At 36.3% G+C, this 21,875-nt stretch overlaps 1 protein-coding gene across 1 annotated transcript in view; it reads left to right on the plus strand.

Moving 5' to 3' along the window:
* The window catches only part of VWA3A (von Willebrand factor A domain containing 3A), a 24,704-nt gene extending 3,301 nt beyond the window's left edge, over positions 1-21,403 (plus strand). Inside the window, exons 7-33 of the mRNA XM_009868833.1 lie at positions 785-833; positions 981-1,087; positions 1,369-1,494; positions 2,816-2,924; positions 4,044-4,109; positions 4,519-4,644; positions 6,376-6,514; positions 6,604-6,707; positions 6,944-7,024; positions 7,630-7,724; positions 8,731-8,850; positions 9,526-9,600; positions 10,293-10,437; positions 10,543-10,741; positions 11,159-11,229; positions 11,929-12,084; positions 13,573-13,663; positions 14,662-14,772; positions 15,316-15,413; positions 15,765-15,917; positions 16,605-16,713; positions 17,431-17,575; positions 18,005-18,149; positions 19,156-19,307; positions 20,119-20,245; positions 20,795-20,892; positions 21,352-21,403. Coding sequence (XP_009867135.1) covers positions 785-833; positions 981-1,087; positions 1,369-1,494; positions 2,816-2,924; positions 4,044-4,109; positions 4,519-4,644; positions 6,376-6,514; positions 6,604-6,707; positions 6,944-7,024; positions 7,630-7,724; positions 8,731-8,850; positions 9,526-9,600; positions 10,293-10,437; positions 10,543-10,741; positions 11,159-11,229; positions 11,929-12,084; positions 13,573-13,663; positions 14,662-14,772; positions 15,316-15,413; positions 15,765-15,917; positions 16,605-16,713; positions 17,431-17,575; positions 18,005-18,149; positions 19,156-19,307; positions 20,119-20,245; positions 20,795-20,892; positions 21,352-21,403 — 3,049 coding nt within the window. The remainder of the gene's footprint in view (positions 1-784; positions 834-980; positions 1,088-1,368; positions 1,495-2,815; positions 2,925-4,043; positions 4,110-4,518; positions 4,645-6,375; positions 6,515-6,603; positions 6,708-6,943; positions 7,025-7,629; positions 7,725-8,730; positions 8,851-9,525; positions 9,601-10,292; positions 10,438-10,542; positions 10,742-11,158; positions 11,230-11,928; positions 12,085-13,572; positions 13,664-14,661; positions 14,773-15,315; positions 15,414-15,764; positions 15,918-16,604; positions 16,714-17,430; positions 17,576-18,004; positions 18,150-19,155; positions 19,308-20,118; positions 20,246-20,794; positions 20,893-21,351) is intronic.
* The last annotated feature ends 472 nt before the right edge of the window (positions 21,404-21,875 follow it).

Raw genomic sequence — 21,875 nt, forward strand, 5'->3', positions numbered from 1 at the left:
AAGTAGTAATAAAGCAGACTTCGGCAATTATACCATACTAATCAGGCTTTTGTATAACTACAGGCCAGGAACTAAATATAAAAAACCCTCTGCCTAAATTCAGAAGGTATAATACAAGTTTTCTGTTGTAGAAAAGTATGGTTTAAATGTCATTGAAAGCGTAGTCTTTGTTACTGTCTAGATCCAAACAAACTCCAGCATGTGCCATAATAATGATAATAATACTTTTCATATTAGTATTTTGAAGTTTCTCAACTCTTGTACCAGCTTTCTCTATGGAATAAACTTGCCTAACACAAACAACTGTAAGAGCTGGAACCAAGTTATACGTAGAGCTATTTATGGTACATGTAGTTTCCTTATGCCTTTATGTTTTGTCACAGTTCACACAGGCACACTTCACAATTTCGATCAGAACCTCGGTGAGTTAGTCACGTCCTGAAGTCCCAAAAGAAACTTGCCCTTTATTGTGCTTTACTCTCTGAACTTTGAAACTTTGTGCAGTTTCTTTTCCTGCATTCAGGAATTATTTAAATGTTATTTATATTGTATGCATTTTTCATTCATGTATTTTAAATAAAACTACTTCTATATAGTCTGATTGACTTAGCCTTTAGTAGATAGGGCTTAGCCCTATCCATGAATATGTTTTGAATATTTTTTTAGTAATGACTTGATGGGTGTACATACCCATTCTATCAGTATGTTGTTTCATGTGTTTGTCAACTGAAGAGAAAAATTGATACCAGTAACAGATGTTCCCTGCCTCCTGCCTTATTAACAGATTGGCTGGATTGCATTGTCTCTGTACTACCTCCCCAATATATGAATCTGTATGACCTTTTCTTGGAAACTTCTCGCTCTGGTAGCTGAAAATACTGTCAGCAAGTTTTAGGAAATCAGTATTTTTATTACTTTACATAATAACCCTACTAAAAGCAGCATGGATTTTAATCTATTAACAATTTTTTATTTATTAGTGCTTAATAGATGAACAGCTATGTTATAAGAAGCAATTGTACTGCCTCTCATTTGGGACAGAAATCTCACTTCTGTGGGAAAGTCCAAAAAACATCAGTGTTCACATGTAAGTAACTTCATATCTCTGAAAAAATAGAGGTGTTTCAGACAAGGTCTTCATTTAATGCAGGCAGTCTCTCGTAGAAGATAAATGGTGGATTTTGTCTTGTGCCAGCAGTGATTTGTAAGAGGGGAAAAATAGCAATGAATTCTAAGTGCGATCGGTGACTTCAAGCTCGGTATTCATGCATAAAATACCTTAGCAGCTCCTGTGGTTGGTAGCAATCTTCGTGATCTGTCTTACTTAGCACCTGCACATTAAATGTATGGATTACTTTTTTCCCCTAGGCTACATGAAGCAAGACAGTGGATACGACAGCTGGAGCCTGCTCAAGGTTGCAATTTGCTGAAAGCCTTAAAACACATTCTAACAGTGAAAGAACTGAATTCTCTGGTTCTTGTTGTAGGAAGCTGGTAAGGTTGTTATCGATCCTAAAAAGCAGCTTTAACCTCAATACAGAATTGCTACAAGAATCTGAACTTGCTACAAAATAAACAGAAGATTTAAGATCCAGGTTTTATGTATTTTTAGTCCATAGCACTGAATTAATTTATTTCTTCTGTTTTTTACTATTTATAAATCTCTTTTCTGATACAAAGCTGTTTTTTCTTAGCCAGATTAGTTACTGCAGCAATCCTGTGAGAGTCTGCTAGCTCTGATGTCACATTAATAAAAATCCTTTAGCATCATTAAGGATGTCACTGAAAGAGTCCACACCTCTAGGAAGATTAGATGATGAGTTAAATTTTGCTGTAAAACAGCATTAAGCATTCAAAGACAGTATGATCTTGTGATCTGTGCCAACTGAATATTTAAAATGTCTAACTAAATAGATTAAACCAGACTGAGATTAGATGAATTATGGATTTAAATTCTACAGTTCTACTGTCACATTTGGAAGCTTGTAGTGGTACAGTCAAGATTGCAAGAAAAGACTACAACAAGGATTCTCAGAGTCTTACCATACTCCTGATTTATTCTATGTATTTATTTTAACTGTGCAAAAAAGGGATGGTATAAGCTTGGCAAGCTTGCTGTTAGAGTGATCGAGATTACATTTCAGCTAATTTACTGAACAGACAAGTGTTCAGTTGAAAGGTTCGAGGTTTAGCTTAGGTCTGCTTTGACAGAAGGCAGAAATTTTTAGTATATGCAAGTGAAAACTTCCTTAATTTCTGTCCCTTGAATTGTAGCTGGAAGGAAGGGCTTTTACTAGCCATGAAGAACCATCAAAACTCAGAGATGAAAAGCTGTGTGGGTTACCAAGTTCTAAACACAAAGCAAAGTTTTACTTTCTTTGGTGCCTTTGAGAGGTGATAATCATCCCTGCATACGTTTGAAGATCTGAGTTGAAAACTCTTCTGTCACAGTTTGTCATGGGATGCAACCACAATTCCTGATTTTTTTAGCTTCCAGGGCTTGCAAGGAATAATTTAGAACATTTTGTGTACAAGCTGTTAAGCGCTGCAATAGAATCTTAGAGCTTTTATTTTAATTCAAGTTTTCAGGACAGAACTAAACCCCAGTAGTGATATGTCAGTGACTGTTGATAGCAGGAGAGGAGGTCGAGTTATGCTAAATGACTGGATTACATTCACATGACTTGTTATTTCATTCCCCCTTTAGTTTTTTTCCATGTCTTCTTCCTTATGGCCTTTCCTCCTCCCCATTTGATTACTGCCATTGTTTATATATTTTTTCCCATTTATTTATTTGTTTGTTCATTTATATCAGCCCTGATCAGTCTTTGGAAATATTGTCTGACTACACTCAGCAGTGTATGCTGGGGAGAAAATTGCAGACTCATGCGATTATATATGATTGCAGCAATCCTTCTTCTGTTGTAAGTCACTGTGTTAATTTTTACTTTCTTAAGTGTCTTGAGATTTCAACTGTAATGTCCTCTCATAAACTTGTGGGAAAGCTAGCATATTCGTGAGAGAGTTCTCAATCTAGAGTTGTATTTTCTTTAGAGCAGATTTGCACCCATAAAAAAATTTTGTTTGGGTCATTCATCTTAGTCCATACCAAAGACAGAAGTGGCAACCAGGTGGTGTTGACTGGCCTGACAGCTGAAGGGGAAGCATTTATTTCCAGATAATCATCCTGTGTTTTCAGAGAAGACTTTGAGGCTAAGAGCTCTTTTGCAGGTGAAAATAGAACAAGGGACTTGGGGGAGGCAATATTGCAGTAAGCACAAGTGGGTAGGGAGAGGGATCGTAGGAGAGAGGCAGGGACTTGGGAGTGAGGTCATATGAGTACAGCGGTCTCTGGGATAGGAATACTTTGGTATGGAGTAGCATCAGTGCAAGACCTAGCAGCCTTGCTCAGGTTAGAATGTTGATCATGAGCAATGGTTTGGAGAGGAGGCCAGAAGGACAAGCAGTTGATTTTTATTAGCTTCTGCATAGAAACTTGGCTTTAGGTATTGATTCCTTGTTTAAGTTTATCCCTAAGGCATGTAGTGACTTAAGTGGCATGGAGGACATGGCCAAAATCCTGTTTTGAAGGGAAATTGGAAGTAATAAAGGTTATTGCAGTTGTGGGGAAAAGGATTGCAGTAATAGGAGAGGCGATGGGAGTGGGGGAAAAAGCAGCAAAGGATTTAGGAGGTAATCGTGGGCAGGGAAAGGATAGCCTAGTACTTGTAGGCTTCAGTGATACGCCTTTGATCTGACTAGCACAAGTCTGCCTTCAAAGGAGGAGTGACGCATTTTAGCACAGCGTGAAATGAACTTGACCCTTATTGCCTATTTTGTAAATTTCTTTACTGAATTAGCTTTTCAAATGTATTAAAGTAAGACTGGTAAGAAACAATGGAAATATAATTACTTTGGCTTGTTCACTTCATGTACTTTGAAGATTCCTTTTCTATCTCTGAGAATTGAATACCAACAACCCAGCTTGTTAAAAGAGACTGCCAAATCTAAGTACCTATTTTCCTTCCTATTTATATGTGTAGACAGTTCTGAAGAACCTCACAGAAGCTCTAAGAGGCCGTTATCATTGCTACTCTTCAAAGGGAGAGGTAGGTGACAGCTAGAGAGGCAACACGTTTTTCCCTCTTTTTGATGATTCTTTACATTTAGAAGGTAAACTAATTATCATCTGAGTAGAATTTTTTAGCAAGACCTGATGCTGAAAGCCTCTGTCATAGAAGTGCTGAGGCAATAAACCTTTGGTTAATTCTTTCTGCAACTGAAAATGCTTTCCTAAAAGCACAATAAATTTTTCAGATACTGTTCACTGACTTAAAATTGATGAATAGAATGGAAGCAGTGACTTATTGTAGACTGATTCAAAACAATAAAATAATATTTTGTTTATAAAATTATGAATAACTTATGTGCTATGCCAGGCAAAGTAAGAAAGCTGTGTTTGGTTGGTATTGGACTAGTAGTTAATTTATTTTTCCACCTTTGTTTCTATATGTACAGAATTTTGATAGTAGTGATATCCATCTTCTACTTCAGGAATCCCAGAAGGCAAAGGAATTACTCAGAAGCATCAAAGAGACTTTCCAAAGAGGAATTCATGGCTCACTTATAAGTAGAATAGCAGATGTATGTATCTTTTTATTTTCGAAGTATTTCGAAGTATTGAGGTAGAAGTTTTTAGTGTTAACAATATGAAAAAAAATTGTTTCATAAGTATTTCGATAAGTGATCTTTGAATATTATGCATTTGCCATCTGTTGTAAGAGCAAATTAAAGTCAAAAACAGTAAACATTTTGCTAGACATTCTTCAATACACAGCAAGTTTTCTAAACCAATGAAAATGAGATTAAAAGAACATTGTACTGTGATCATAATGTAAATTTAAGAGAATTACTAGTCTATCGTATATGCATAATCATTTAAATGAAGTTCCAGCAGTTCTTTAGGAAAGAAGATACTTTTTCCTATCTGGTTAACGTGGACACTTAAATCAGTTGCAAAATCATAAGGGCCATTACTAGTGTTGAAGTTAGGAAGCTACAGTTTCCCTCTTACACATCTGTCTCTGTGTTGGTCCTATCTTATTGGCACCATTTGTTCTGTAACAATTGTCTTGGTAATGTTTCTATTCTTATAACTTATTTGACCAACATACCAGAGGTTTTTACCTTGTTTGTCTTTTCTCCAATAAAGTAACTTCTAAGTGCTCCTGTTAAAATATGGATGAGGAAGAAGAAGAATCTCCTGTGATTTTTCTTTTTTTTGTGGATAATTTCTAGTTCTGCTTTGATCTGGTAGACAGATGATATACTCATGTCTTTATTTTACCTTGTGCAGATAGTTTTAAGTGGAAATGCACATCTCGCTCTATAATTTGGAGAGGCCTGGAAGTTTAGAAAATAGCTGAATTCACCTACGGTTACTAAATTTAATGTGAAAAATTTGGCAGCACTGTTTTACAAATCTGTGAGGAAGACTTTTGTTAACTAAATAGTTTGTTCTTTGTCACAGCTACTGTAGGCAGTTGTGTGAGGTGGACAAATCTGATCTGAAAGACAGACCAAAGGCTTTCCTTGTGTATCTTTCCTTGTGTATCTGGTCATCTGACCCGAGACTTTCCAGACAGGAGGCAAACTGGTCATTTGTGAATAGTATTTTTAATCCTGTTTCCCTTCATGTTCTCTATTCCATATATACAGAGTTCTTTCATCTCTCTTCCAATCTCGTAATTACGAAGGACCATGTAAACTACATACACAAATGGAGAAGTCACCTTGAAATGATTTAGAAGGTCCTATATCCTCAAATAAAAGCATGTCATTTCAGAAATTACTAGTCAAACCTTCCATATAAAAAAGCATCTCTGCAAGCTTCTGTTCATTGATCCGGCAAAGGTCTCTTACTCCTTTTTGAAATAGAATTCTGGTGCCTCATAGGAGTTCTTGTTCACTTGTTTCCATTGGTGTGAATGGAGGTAGAATGGGCCTCATTTGTCTTGGTGCAGGTAGAAAATGGAGCAGTCAGGACTTGATCTGTGTGTAACAAAGATCCTTTTTCTATACTTTTCTTAGAGAAATGATTGGCCGTTCTCATGCCAGTATATATAATCATGATATTTTAATTTCCCTGTGGGTTTTTGCATTGTGGTAAACACAGTAATGTTAATGGAACGTTGTTCCCCCAAGCCCATTTTTAGGAGGACCGGTAACTGGTATTTTCAAAGTATTTTGTTTGTTGAAATTCCAGCACTTTGGTCAACCTAAGTAAAACTAAAATTCCATGCTGGATATTTGGATTGAGGGTAAAAAAAAAATTATGCTAGAACTTGCAGGAATTTTTATTAAAATCTGTTTTAGATTTCCACAGAATTTGCAAAAACTGCACCTTCCATCTTCTTAACAAAGCCTCCAAAGCACGAAGGACCGTTAGTTATTCAAACACCATGTGTCCTGGCCGAAACCTCAGCAGACTGGTTGAAGACAAATGGATTGAAGGGTAACACAGAAAGAAAAGGTTAGCAGATATGAAACATGAATTAAAGACAGAGCATGTGTTTTATTTAATTTCTTTGTTCCTTGCTATAGCTAAAAAATTAAACCTTTATCAAGTTTTGGCTCCCAATGCCTTCTCTCCTGTGGAAGAATTTGTACCTATTCTTAAAAAAACAGTATCATCAACTCTACATGAGGTAAGTGATAAGGACCCTTTTTCTTGTTTTCTTTTGTCTTTCTGTTGCCACAGTTTTCTAATTAAAATTAGTACTTTTTAAGTTAGTGAAATTCTACAGGCTTAATTTAAATTTGAGTCATAGATTCAAATCAGATACTTATTGTCATTCCTAAGAATGATTCAGGAAAGAATTTCGTGTTAGTGGAGCTCATATGGGCTTCTGTAAACACATAACTGTATTATTTGTCCTTCTAGAAAGCAATGCTGCAGTTGGAATGGTATGATGGAACTGTGAAAAATATCCATGTTGACCTGCCATTGTTATACAACTATCACGTGAGTTGTCTATAGTGATGTGGCCTTATCAGGGCTAGATTGCCATCTGATTATTCAACATTAATTGTCCTGTTACATAAGTACTGCAGGGATTCACGTGCAGACAGCTGTCCATGTAAGTCTGGGGGCATCTGGACAGATTTGGGGCCCAAATTCTTATGGTCGGGAGGAAGGAGGCTAAGTAGGAGAAAGAGTTCATCAGTGCTGCTCATAAATACAGCAGTGTGCATTTTATGATCGATGTATAAGAATGTATTTACATTATTTTACCCATGTATGTATGAATCCTGTAGCCTGTACGTTGAAGGGAAACAACACAATAGTTTTCCTGCTTGCTTTAACATAACTGTCCCATTTCGTCCTGGTTTAACCGTTTTAAAAAAAAAAGTTTTGTATTTTGTTTTATTTGTGTGAAAGTCAAACAGGTTTTATGATGAAAAATGTCTCATTGTTACTCTCTGGACCAGGAAAGACTGAAGGCATCGGAGGAACATTCTTGGAAGTAGTGTAGGAGCAAGCTTGGGTGGTGGTTGCATGACTTGCAACCACCTTCACTTATGTGAACTTTTTATTTTTAACTTGAATTTTCTATGTTTTATCCACAGAAACTCCTTGCTAAAATGGTAAGAATCTATGAGAAACGAATTGACTGGCTATCTGTTGCTAGCAGAAGAATATGGGGAAGCGTTTGTGAAAAGAGGTATGGTGCTTTGGTAGCCCTTCTTCTGTGTATTGGCGATGGTTCTAGTTTGCCAGCCTTTGCTTTGCGTGTAAGTCGGCACCAAGGAACACAGAACAGAAAATAGTCAGATGTAGAGACAACTGTTGCAGAGACAACCGATGTAAGCAACCTGCTTTTGAAAACAGGTATTGATATTAAGCTTTTATAATGATCCAGTGAAAACACTGAATCCAGTGGTCATCGGTCAGCACAAAACTGCAGTTTCCATGAGACTCTTCAGTTTGAGTTACCTAGCAAGTAAGCCTTTGGGGAATGTTCTGTTTTAAATCACACATAAACAGAACCTGAAGTTTCGGGCCAAAAGTAGCGCTTACAGTCAGTGTTCCAAACCCATGCTATTAGTACTGATGCCTGGGGTTCTTCTGCACAGTCTCTCGTGGATCCTTACCAGAAGATGAGATTCAGCCCACCAACTACCTTCTGCCTTGACCACTTACTGAAGTGTATTCTAGTGCCAAATGACAAGTGTCAGTGTAGATACACTCAAAAACTGAAGATTTTTTCTTTTTTCTTATGTGAGGTTGGACGTCTTAATCTGATTATGTATTGGGAGGGTGAAGTATATTTATATTGTGAATGAGGCCTTACCCAATCTCAGTAACACGGTGGCTCTTTTTGTCCTGTTTACAAACCTAGAACATGAAATTTCAGACCAAAGGAAAATAGCTGAGGCCACTGTTACTCGAGGTTTGTTCATTGATCAAGGATTGAATTAGCCCATCTGGCCACTGTATTGTGTTGGGAACTCGCATCACACTGTCCATCACAGGTGTAATTCTTTTCATTCTTTTTTTAAAATCTCTCCTTATGTTTTGCAGGGGTTTTTTTAAGTATAGATTAAGTATTTATACATATATATACACATATCTAGAAGATACTTTACCTGGCAAGCTAGAGTAAAGTGAAGATAAGAACATGTAATTAAGATTTTTTTTTTTTTTTATAAATGACATTTCTTATATAGGGTGGTTATACTTGTTGATATATCATTGACAAACTCTATGTACATCGACCATATCCAACACTCTTTGCGACTTCTACTTGAGGAACAAATGGCAAATAAGGATTACTTCAATATTATAGCGTAAGCAACTATTTAAGATTCTTTTAAAGTAATTATAACATATTGCAATGAAAGAAGTGTACTGAGAGAGTGTAGTTACTGATGACCATATTTTAGGTTTTTTAATAGTATTTACCATTTTGTGATGAAGTAATTGCAAGAGTAACACTGGCTTATTGTTGGATAGGTGCGTGCATCGGATGTACAGAGACCAGGGTAGTAATTAAAAATCACTGGTTTGAGTGATGCTCACTGGAACTGGTTGTATGATACCTGAAACAAATTATCTTCCTCCTCTCTCATTCATAACAATGTTAATTCACATGTCAGAAACTTTTGTTGCAAGAGGTACTGTAACTGAAATGCTTCTTACGTTTTACAGCAACTCCAGTACTTTTAAAATACATAATAGTACTAAAATTGTGGGCAGGTTTCTGAATGGTGGGTAAAAGCAAGAGACAGCGGCTCATGCAGTTCCCAGCCTGCTGGGAGAACAGAGCCCTTGACTTGAAAATCTGACAGTGCCCGAGTGATGGATAAATGTGAATAATTAAATGGTTTGAAGTAGAAAATAGTGAGCGTTGAGCAATTTTATGTGATACTCTAAATGCAGTTTTTCTTTTTCAGTGAGTTTATTGTATCTTTTTGTTCTAAAGCATAATCTGAAAATTAATTGCTGTTATCTTTCCATGAAAGATTTGGGAGTGACGTTGTGCCTTGGCAGCTGGAAATGGTTCCTTCCCAACCAGAAAACTTACAAAATGCTTGGAGGTAGAATCAAATAACTTTCACATACACCTGATTAAGTGGTCATACATACCATGAAACAGATAAAACAGAGAAACAGATTTAAGCATAATTGTGAACAATTTAGAAAATTTATGAATTTATCATATTACAAAAATAGTTTCTATGAACTGTTCTACACTGATTATTGTGAAAACAGCATTATAAAGTTACATGTCCCAGTGACTTTTTATTTCCTATGTATACAGAATGTATGTGTGCACAGATATGGAAGTGTCTGTGTAAGAAATGCTGGGTTATATGAGGAATTGAAGACCACTTCAAAGTCAACTGGGATGTGAAAGCTAAACTATGTTTTTTCCCCACCTATAATGGAAACAAATCCCAGTTTTTGTTTGTGGTTTTACACCCTCAGTTGTTTCGTTATACATCTGTGGTTTCATTTTTATTCCTATAAGTTCTACTATATTAAAATTTTTCTTTATAAGAGAGAATTCTTTGATCTCTAGGTTCTGAATCTTATCTTAAAAACTACTTTTCCGTGGTGGCAGTTCACAAATTAAATAACAGGGGTCATTATATAATCTGATTTTGCCATCTGTCAAAAAATGTAGACTAGTGCAGCATCAGGTAAGATTCTTTGTTCTCTTTATTACTTTAAGCAGAAACAAAAGCGCTTTTTTTTTCCTTTGTTCATTCTTTGAACTGTCTTTTAGGTGGGTGTTGAACTTGCAATGCAAAGGGAGTAGAAATTTCATGAGTGCTCTCAGGAGAGCTGTGGAAGTAGACTTCAAAGACAGAGATAGACACGAATCACAAGGACTTTACCTGCTGACTACTGGAATACCTGATCAGGAAACAGTTAAGTATCATCAACTCTTCTGTAAGTTCCTATCAGAATTAATCTCATCTTCATTTTTCCCCTCTCCTTTTTTTTTTTTTTTTAATTTTCGTTCTATCTTGCAGCACACAGTCAGTGCTTATGTGGCTGAGGTTTGCAGAGGTTTTGATTTGCACCTTCATGTCTGTCTGTTCAGCGTAATGGAGAACACTGACTCCAGTAGGGTTCTGCCCGCGCGCTATGCTGACCCAGCTGAAACTGCCACTGCTTTTAAAGAAATAGCACAGGCAGCCAATGGGAGATTTCATTGGTTTGGAGAAACAGGTATGTGAAAGGGAAAGTCAGCACCTAGTTCTTTTTCATTAGTTATAGTTATTATTGCTTTTTTCACCCAATCAAGTAGTTTATTTTTTAGGATGTGATAATATGATACTAGCACTGAGATTTAAACATTAGTCCTAGTCTGATTGAGGCTTTCAGTAGTATTGAAGAATATTATAATTCAGCCTTAATGCAGAATTTTTTTTTTCTACTTGAATTCATTCTTTTCTGCTAGTTACTTTAAAGATACACATTTAAAATAAAGTTACTACTGTGATAGGTCCAGACTGCCTGGATTTTAGGAAACAAAGGCTTTTTGATTCTTTTCATTGGTATTACATGCTCTGCCAATTGTACATTTAAAAAATTATATATTTTGTACACTTAAAAACCCCAAACTGATTATCATATATTTGTCAGGTATTTTTGAAAGTGATGATATCACTATTATTGTGTCTGAAATGGAAAAGGCAAAAAGCTATTCCCAAAAGGTAGGAATTACATGTATTTTTTTAAGTTATGCTTTACTTCAGAAAAGAATTCAACAATGTTTGTTCAACTGACAACTGAAAATAAGGATTGAAAAAAATGAAATTCCTCATAAGATGGAGAGGAGCGTTCTAGAGTGTGAGAATAGTCACTGTAAAGTAAATACGGGCCAGAAAGCAGTTGCGCAATAGCACTGCTGTGATGGAGTGGCCGTGATTCCTTATCAAATACAAGCACTTTGTAATTGAAGTGATTCTCCTATTTTTTGCCAACCGTATGATGAATTCTTCTCAAGTGGAATGAATTGTTCATTATAATTATACATGTAATATATTAATTAGTTATACAATAATTTATATAATATTACATTTCTAAAAGTCACATATTCAGTTATCATTTAATAGCTGCATGTACTTAGTTTATCGTCTAACAATTTGGTATGGTCTTGGTATGCATACCTGTTGCCTTTTTGTTTAGAATGTTTGTTCAAATCAGGGAGGATTTCCCTCCTATGTGTCTGAGCAATCACAGCATCAAGGGCTTCCTATTCAGTTAGAGGTGTTAAGCATGACCACATTAATAAATTTGGTATCACTTTTGTTTGTTATTAAAGTAATAAATAAAGAACACCTGTCTTTGGAATGTCATTTTCTTAAATTTCATGTATATGAATTACTAAACAATGTGAACTTCTATTTCAGTGTGCATTCCTAGTGGAATCCTTAAAGCAACGTTCAGTAAATCATTCTGTTAATGCATTTATACAAGGAGACTCAAACGTGCTTAAGAAGAAAGAGAAAAGGAGGCCACAGAAGTTGCCAGCTCCTAAACCCACAGCTCTCAGTCTGGCTCGAACGGTTTGAAGTGGTCCCATTTTTAAGATGCTGTGTGTTTTAATTAGAGATCCTACCCATCTATCAGATGCTGCTCTTTGCATGAGAAGTGCTCAGGCTGAAAATGTGGAGGGAGTAAAACAGCATTGTGATAGTACTCTGAATTTACATTTTAGTTTGCATTCAAAGTGCTCCATAAACAAGAAAGCACATCTTATTAAGTCCTGTTAAGTAGTTAATTATAACAGAAGCACTTTATAGAGTCTAAAATTATCTAAAAAATCATTCTTCTGACCTGAGTGTTTAATGAAAGTGAAGGCAAGCAGCAACGTGCTTTACTAAGTTACATCTAGTTTACAAGTCCTTCTAGCAAGTACTGAATTTTATGGTGTCAGTCATTTAAAGTTGAAGCAGCTGCAGCAGAGTAGTGTGTCTGGCCACACAGAGCCAGCATTAAACAAGAAATAGGCTTCAGGATTTTTTTCCTGCCTGCTTTGCTTATTTCCATGGAGTTGCACTCCTGAGTCCTTTGAATTCATTTGAATTTAGACTCAGCTAATGTTTTCTTTTTTTGATTTTGACTGCGTATGCATCTGTTTTGCGTGGGTGTGCAAATCTGTCATATGCATAAATGGCCAGTGCCAGTGCTTACCACTATGGCGTGTAAAGGACTAGACACAGAAGCACCCGTTGCAGAGGAGGTACTTAACTTTTGACCTGAAACTTTCAGGTCTCATTTTTGACATGGGAATGACACTCTTAAGTGCAGATATGTTCATGTTGCAAAGACCTTTGTAGTAAACTCAAACAGGTTTCCCGTGCTATTTTATCAAAACCAGTATATTCTCAACACCTCCTCACAAATGCAGGAAAAAAGTAATCACTCAGAACTATGACTACGAACCACGGTTTTACAGGGATTAAAGTTGTAGAAAACCCATACAGGTTTGACTGTAGATGTTGAACTTTGTTTGTTGTAGAGCTGTATGTTAAATTGGACGTCAGTTCCTTGAAATCTCTGTGTCACAGCAGAAGTCTGATCCCATGGTAGGGTTAGAGAAGTGTTCATGTTGTTTAGCAGACTGCTCAGCCCTTAGAGGGCTGAGCCGTACGTAAAGGAAGCATTACTTTTGTAAGCCCTAGGCTTGCGATATTTGTTAAAACTCTGAGGGAAAAACCGCACACTATATTCTGTAAAACAGTGCCATTACTGTGCTAGACTGCTTCTTCAAGTGACAAAGGTGGTCCAAACTTGTCTGCATGTAGCTGTTAATCTTTAGGTTTATGGCAGCAGATGAAATTGGCATGATAATTAAAAGAGAGCAATTAGAGTTACTTAACTTAGCAAGAAATTGCAAATGAACAAGTTGTCATGGCAGTCTGCTGACTTGTTAGAAGAGCCAGAGCACAACAGAAATTAGACAATAATGAAGGCTGTTTCCAGTTTTGAACAATACAGTTCTCATCCAACTGAAATACCTTTTAATAATTTTTTATTATATATGCTTATAGTATATTAAAGACAAGTATGGTGCTGAGAGAAATGCTTCCGTAAGAGCACTGGCATGGCGTCCTACGAGTGTCAAAGCAGAAATTCCACCAGGTCTGTATGAATTAGGGGTTTTTAGTCTTCAGTTTCTTTGGCTTGCAACAAAATACTAAGTTAGATCTAAGTTTTAGAAACACTTGAAACTTTAATCTTTAATCAGCCTAATAAGAAATGGTCATTTTGAAATTACTTCAGTATGACATTTAGCCGTCATGTATCTAGGTTTCTTTTAGACTGTAGGCAGAAGAACTGCTGCACCACTATCAGTTTCCGGGTTATATGATTGAATATCCCTCCTATATCAGGAAATGTCAAATGTCTGTGGTGGAAGGGAGAGCCCTGCCTTATCCCATGCCTGAAACCATAACTAGAATCTTGCTTCTCTTGGTGTTCAATTCGTACTCCTTTTTTTTCCTCTCCAAAAGCTCATAAATTAAAAGATTTATTATATTATTAGTACAATATATGTATTTTTGTTAATACAGTTAGATTCCATTGTAATTAATACACTATTCCACTTGACTGACTTACAATCTAGTAATGAAGTTACAAACCCCACAAATGTCAGGTTATCTGAAGTGCTGTTTCAGCTGTTCCTGGTTCAGTCACTGTTGGTCCCTTCAAGTCCTTTATCCTACATTGTTGTAGTTTTCCTGTGTTTTTTTCTTTGCATCTTTGCTAACATCTGCAAATTTATTTTTTTTTTGCCTTATATTTGAGCCTTGAAATGAGATTGTTGATACATAGGGATGTTTACAAATCTGGATTCATATTTGCATATGAATAAATAGTGTATTTGCATTGCTTTATACAATCTAACTGGCTTTTCTAACAAATAGTATGCTTATTGTAAACCCCTAATCTTTTCAAATTATGCTGTGGTGTTCTTCCTGATGAAAAGTAACTAGTTCTGTACTATGGATTTTTTTAAGCAGTGTCTAAAAAATTGTACTGTGTATAACTGTGGTAATAAGAAATTATGAATCAGAGAACTGGATTGCATGCAAGAGTTTTATCTAGATGAAATAAGTCAACTTTTTTTTTTATTGTAGTACAATCAATAAAAGAATGGCCTCAGACTGAGAGTAAAAGAAAGCATAAACCAAGACAGCAGACAGAATTTTCTGTGTCAGTATTTTATACTGATAAAGGAAAAAATGTGGGTACGTGTTACCACAGGATGATGGGTGAAGCCTTTATATTGTCAGCATTTTTATTATAAAAATGTTAGGTCACTGATAATCAGTGTGCTTTATATAGTGAGTGGAAGTGGGTTATACTTACCAAATAGTGCTGGGGTTTTTTGGTTTGATGTTTGGGGGGTCTTTTAGGGGGCTGGCTCTTTTTGTTTGTTTTTTTGGGGTGTTTTGGTGGGCTTTTTTGTAAAAGCTTTTGGGATCTTTTGGTCGAAAATACTCTAAGGAAAAATACTGTCATCATGGTTTAGATGGTTACAGAAGATTTGGGTTGGAATTTTTTGAAGCTGACAGTTTTGAAAAATAAGTGATTTTTTTTTAAGTACTTTGATATATAGAAATGGTGCAAATTTTTTTCAAATGTGGAATTATGTATTAAATGCTAGTCTGTGGGCTTGGGAGTTTTTTGTTTGTTGTTTTGTTGTTTTAATCAACAGTCATATGTGATTGAAAAGGGCTGTGGTTTAAACCTCGATCTCCCAATATTACTTTGTTCGTTTTCTTAACTAGGTACAGTATACCGAAAGTATCCAAAGATAATGTGTGTGAGAAAATCTGTTCCCTCTGTTACATTGCCAAAAAAAGAGGACATCTGTTCAAGCAAAGAGGTATTTTGCTCCTTACTACTGAACTTAGGGGGCCATTTAGCTCAGTGGTTTGAGCACGGTGCTGGCAACAAGGATCAACACCGAGGTCGCGGGTTTGATTCCTGCTTGGTCCCCATGTGTTGCCTGGTCTAGTCGAGAGGTGGCGTCCCTGCCCAAAACAGGGAGGTTGGACTAGATGATCTCTAAGGTCCCTTCCAGCCTAGGCCATTCTAGGATTCTATGAATTTCCATTTAGAATTACCTGCATGAATTAATGTGAACGTGTTGTGATTCTGTACAATGATTTATTACTCTGAGTGTTCTAATATTTTCTAAAAACTAACTGCTGTGTTTGTTTGTTTGTTTTATAAGTGGCTGGCCAAGTACAGTATTAAAAAGCTTAAACTGGAATTGCCCAGACTGCTGTTTGGTCCAAGCTATACTCACCAAAAGAAAACTGTGGAGTCTCTGCACAAGAAAGTATCAGCAAAATACTGCACTATCTTCCCTAGCGTAGAAATCAACGTAAGCTTTTGCAGATGTCATGTACCTACAACACGAAAAAGCTTTATATTTCTTTAAGCCAGATGCACATTGGTCGGTGTTTGTGGCTTGGTGGAGTGATGGTCCCTCCACCATTCCCTATTCTTTCTGTTGGAGAGCTAGAGAAAGTATTTTGTTCAACACAAAAAATGTTTAGTACGTTTGAAGTGCAAATTGCTTGGGGTCTTGAGAATGTGTGGCAACTCCTCTGTTCATACAGTGTAAAAAATGCACGTACGTATACACATACAGTGTAAAACATTTTAAGTAAAGCTTTTTAAAATCCCGTGCATGTCAAAACTGGGAAAATGTGGGATCTTGATTGATTTGGTTTGTGTAATCACTGAAGAGAAGCACAGAAAGTTAAGTCCAGCATATTATTGCTCTCTTGTGTCAATAGAACTGTCAGAAGTAATGCAGCAGATGCACGTATCCAATCCTATTGTAGAATTTTGCTGCCCAGCACAACTGGCTAATATGAGAACTAGGATTTCCTGATTTGGGTAAACCAGTCAGTAGTAACAGAGTTGCAAAGAATTTCTTACACTACTTCATAGAGGTGAAGATGAAAAAAATAGTCTCCCTGGTTTTGATGCAGACATTAATACATAGCAGCTGAGCTCAGATGTCCTGAAGTAAGGTGCTCTTGTACAAACTGAATTTTTCCAGGGGGTTGTGAAACATCTGCAGTTTCAATCTAAAGAACTAGAAACCTACACAGAACAACTGAAGAAAGTGTTGCAGCGCTATATACGAAGAATACAGTGGCTTCTGTCAGGTACTGGTGTGCATCAATAAAACACAACTGCAATATATATAAAATCTTCCTGTCTACTGTTTCTAATAGAATAAATCCAAACCTCAAGTATGACTAAAGATCATCCATTTTACATTTCACTGAAATATTTAAAAGTATTTTTATGACAATAAAATAACAATACAAGAGAATTCAGTATCTGTGTAGCTGATAAACCTGTAGTTTGCTGTGAAATAATTAGGGCTGTGATATTAAGTTTTTGTATTTTGTGATTATGAAGATAAGGTTCTTGGTGTTAGAAGCTTTCTATCAACGAAATACGTACAATAACATATAAAAGCAAAATTAACTTTCCTGTTTCTTTTACTGAGAATGTGCCCTACTTCAAAGTTCAGTATTGCTGGTGAAAAGTATTTTGATCCCTCTGTTGTTCATAAAGATGTTTGGTGGGAAGCAGTTTAGTTTTTTGCTGGATTTTAAAGTAGGAGCTGCATATTGCTTAATGCAAGTCGCTACTATTAGCTGATAATTACTGTTTAACAGCGATAGATTTGAAATGGTAGAAGACTTTTCTGTTATTAACCTTTGAGTTACCTTGTTTCCACAGAGATTAGAATTTATTATGTAGCAATATAACCCCTAAAGACTGGAGATTTTACATTATGCTCAATAAAGTAATATGCTCAATAAAATGAGCCTATACAATGACACTTAATTAGTTTTAATGTTCTGGCCCAGGAAGCCGAAGGTTGTTTGGTACCGTTTTAGAAGCAAATGTCTGTGTTTTGATTGATACATCTGGTTCCATGGACCCATATTTGCCACATATCACAAAAGAACTTGCATCTCTTATCTGGGAACAGCTGAGAAATAATGAAGTCAGGTATGGTGAACTGCTGATAAAGACTGAAATGACATTACTTATTATTATGTAAGAAGATTCCTTAATAATTAGAAATTACACAGTACTGAAACACAGTACCCGTAATTATTGTATGTTAGTGTATTATATGCATGTGACATGAACTGTGTTTTCTGTTCTTCTTTTCAACCAGCTTTTAATTCTGAGCTCTCTTAAGATTTGAGCCTCATTTGCCGTAGGCTGATGCTATTTATTCTTTGGGGCTCAGCATTCCTATAGATTTTCTGTTCATGCAGAGTGAGTTATGCGTTCTGCCTTTTCCAAAGCTGAAGAACTTTTGTATTAAGGTTTTTGTTTGTTTGTTCATTTATTTATTTTGAAAACTGCCTTATCCAAAGTGACTGATAGTATTGGTTAGGGTTAAATGTTGTGGGCCATCTTCCTCCTCAGGTTTAACCTACTGAGATTTGCAGAAAATACAGAGAGCTGGAAGGAGTGTCTTGTAGAGGCAACTAATGAAGCATGTCATGATGCTGTACAGTGGGTGTCCAAATTCCATGCTCATGGTAACACATGCATCCTTAAGGCTTTACAGGTTAGTAAGTGGTGTCCCACATACTGGAGAAGATACCCTATCTTGCAGTGACTAAGCACTTCCACCTGACTGATAATATTTTAGGAAAATTATGCAGTCAAAGCATACATTTTTATATACAAAACACTGAATGGTTCTGGAATCGAGCCACTATTTCTGTCCCCAGGGCTCCTAGATAGTAGAATTCAATGTGAAATATCAGTAGTTGCATTAATATTTTTGTTCAGAGAATGCTGGAGAGCAAAAATAGCCAATTGCTCAGAATGATGCTTGTGTATAGCTGTGGCTGTGATATATTTGCTCTGAGACAAGCAGGGATTTTAAAGACACATTTGTCGGAATCCCATGGGCATTGGGTACAATTCTTGAACTTCAGTGACAGACGAAGAAGCGTTTCTCGTGTTGAAATTAACTAATAATAATTTGAAACAGAAACTGAAAGAACTGGCAAATTCTGAGCTTTGAATCTAAAAAGAAATGTTACCTTAAATAAATAGTTCTTCCAGATTCCCTTGCAGAATCTCCGTATAAATTTTAGGGATTTATAAATTCATCATGAATCAAGTCCAGTAGAACAGTAAGATGTCTCTATATTACAAAAATGTCCACTGAGTCAATTACTGTAGCAAGTTTTCGTAATATAGAAAGGACAAGTTCTAATGAGCCTGCGTATCAGACATTAAGCATCTTTAACTCCCACAAAAAATGATACAAGAGTCTTCTGACAGCAGTTGTGCAAAAGTTTGTTTATTTCAATGACTCAGTTTTTGGTGGTGCCCTGCTTATGAATGTATTGTCTTATGCTACAACATATCTACTCATTTATTTTTGAAATTTATATCCTTGACCTCTTTCATACTTAGCGAAAACCAAAAGACAATACTAATTTGATTGATCACGTGGTAAATATATAACTATCTTAGATAATTGGAATGGTGTTTTTATTCTTAAGTATAGCTTTTTGTGTGAATGTACTAATTATTTAAGCTTATTTTCTGCTTTTCAGAGGGCTCTCAGTTTCCAAGGTACAGAGGCACTGTATGTATTGACTGATGGAAAACCAGACACCAGTTGCAGTCTGATTTTGAAAGAAATTGAAAAATTGAGAAAGAAACAAGATATGAAAATCCACACCATTTCTTTTAGCTGTACAGACAGGTATTTGATGCTTTGCAATAACAACAAAAAAATCTTTTAAATTACTAGTTTATGTGTCACCAAAAGGCAGTGTTACGGAGATGGACCGTGTGCTCAGTTTGCTGCACACCGTGGCTGAGCTAGACATTCAAGCGTCTGGGAACTGGGAAGGCTGTTCTGAGTCACCTAATTGCCACACGCTGCTTCCTTTCAAAGATGTGGAGGTTTTAATGTCCAGTTCTAGAATGGAATCAGTCCTTGCAGCTAACTTGAAATTAATGGATGCATGACTATTTGGGACTTTGCAATGCTAGTGCTTGGGAGACAGGACTCTAAAATGATGTATGAACGGCAGTAGAAGTGTGTGATTTAGCATACTTGCAGTAAGAACACATTCACAACTGTACCAGTTATCCCAGTGGTGGTTGCAGAACAATGGCAAGTAGTAAGAGGCGGAGGCAAGAGGACAAATGTAGAGTATGCACAAAATGTTTTGTGTTTTTCATTTTCTTCCCCTGTGTAAAATGTTACTGCCTTTTACCTGCTGGCCTGGCTTCTGGATTTTTTTGTTTAGTGTCTTTTTTTGCTTGTATTCTAAACTGATCCTCTTGTCCAAAAATAGCCTGTCTTTGGAGGTTATGACACCAAAGCAGTGTATGTTCTTCATTAGCAATTTACAATTAGAAATTACACAAAAGTTTATAATCGTGTCCTCCGAATCACTTGTTTTGATGTGATATTTTTTGAGGAATTCTTAGAAGTTCTTTTTCTATTTCTGTGCTTTCAGAGGAAGTCAATTTTCATAAGTAACTTATTGCTTTGTTGTTAACAGAGGAGCTAATGAATTTCTGAAGAAGCTTGCTTCCCAAACAGGGGGGCGCTACCATTGTAGTTTTGGAGATGTGGATGGACAATTAGCAGCACACAGAATGTTGACAGAGGAGCTTGATGATGAAGATGTATGTTAAATGGATTTGTTTGGGTTTGTTTCTTCAACTTAGTTCTTTTTCAGTAATCAAACTGCATTTAAAAAAGAAAAATCATGAGAAAAATTTAATACAAATCTCCTAAGATACTACATGGCAAAACTGAAAGGAGAAATCTTTGTCTGGCTTTTAGTCAGGTGACCAAGCCCATGAAAGAAGTATACAATACAGTTTTTGAAAGAGAAGCAATTAAAAAAAAAATTGTATCTGGACACTGTAGTTTTTAAGCTAACTTTAGCTTTTATTGTGCCTTCTTATCCTTACCATCTTGTATTTAAGTTATGTAATTGTAAAATTCTCACAGTGTTTAGCATATTAATGATCCAGCAGGAGACGTCAGGGATTGCCACAGGAGAAAATTACATTAGTGAACAGAATGATATTCAATCCAGAGTTGCTCTGCTCTCACAAGTAGGTAGGAATAGGGAGATTTAGAGCTTAGGCTCAGTTAATTAAGTTGGTAGAACTTCAAGATAATAAAAAAGTGCAAATTCAAGTGGAATGTTTGAATTTTGTTTCCAGGATCCAGTTTTCCCATGCTTTGAAGGAGATGATTTAAAAAAACTTACTCAAGAAGTAGCAAAAGGTAGAAGTTTCTTAAAGCAGGCAGAGCGTTTGAAGTGAGTATTTATCGTGAATCTTTCAATGAGGTCTTTTCCAATCTAAACAATTCTATGACTATTTCCTGGAAGCAGCCTGGTGCTGTCGCACTGCATGCCGCCTGTATCTCAGTCGACTGAGCTGGCCTGAGTGGCTCACCATTCCCTGCTGCTTCTGGGGCCATTCCGAGCTACATTTGATACCTGCCTAGAACTGAAGTGAGGGACAGTTAAATCATATTGACCCTTACGTTTCTTCATTGTTATGCTCCCTAACTGCCAAAACAGAACGACAAGATGCCATTTCAGTAGTATTAGTGGTGGGCAGAAGTACTTGCAAAGAGCTTTAAAATGCATGTACCTCCTCAAGGAAAAGACTTTCTGTCACACAAGGATGTGGCTAAACAAAGATAAAAAGGAACTATATATATCTGTAAAAAGCTGCTGTAATTCTTTGGGTTATGTTTTTCTTTCAAACAGGTTACTACTTCAGAAATGGAATATAAACCAAAAGGACAATTCTGGCTTTTAAAAATAGTCCTCAGGTAAATAGTCACCACAGATAGATCATAGCTTTATAGATAATCATATATATCAGTAGCAGGTTAATATTTCATAAGCCTAATGTAAAATGTATTTGTTTCCTGCAGTGACTTCTTCGAAAGTTGAAAACATTTGTGATGATTGTAGTTCTTAGCTGAGCTAGGCCACAGGATAACCTAATAGATGCAAAGAACAGTTCAAAGACAGTTATGTTTGGGGTGAATGTTTTTTTATAGTTATTAATGATTTATCTCTTTCTAAGAGCAAGCAGCTAAGCACACTAGAGGATTAGGAGCAGATGGAATGGCCATAAAATTGCTAGTCAGGTTGCATGATTTATCAGTTAAATGAGCAGTGCTGAATGAAAAAAGACTCCACTAATAGTAAACAGCCTCATTAAACACTGCAGTGTTGTTACAAAGTTGTGAGAGAGGCAGCTGGACAAACTGAAGCGCTTACAG

Source organism: Apaloderma vittatum, unplaced genomic scaffold (assembly GCF_000703405.1).
Source record: "Apaloderma vittatum isolate BGI_N311 unplaced genomic scaffold, ASM70340v1 scaffold19014, whole genome shotgun sequence".
NCBI lineage: Eukaryota > Metazoa > Chordata > Aves > Trogoniformes > Trogonidae > Apaloderma > Apaloderma vittatum.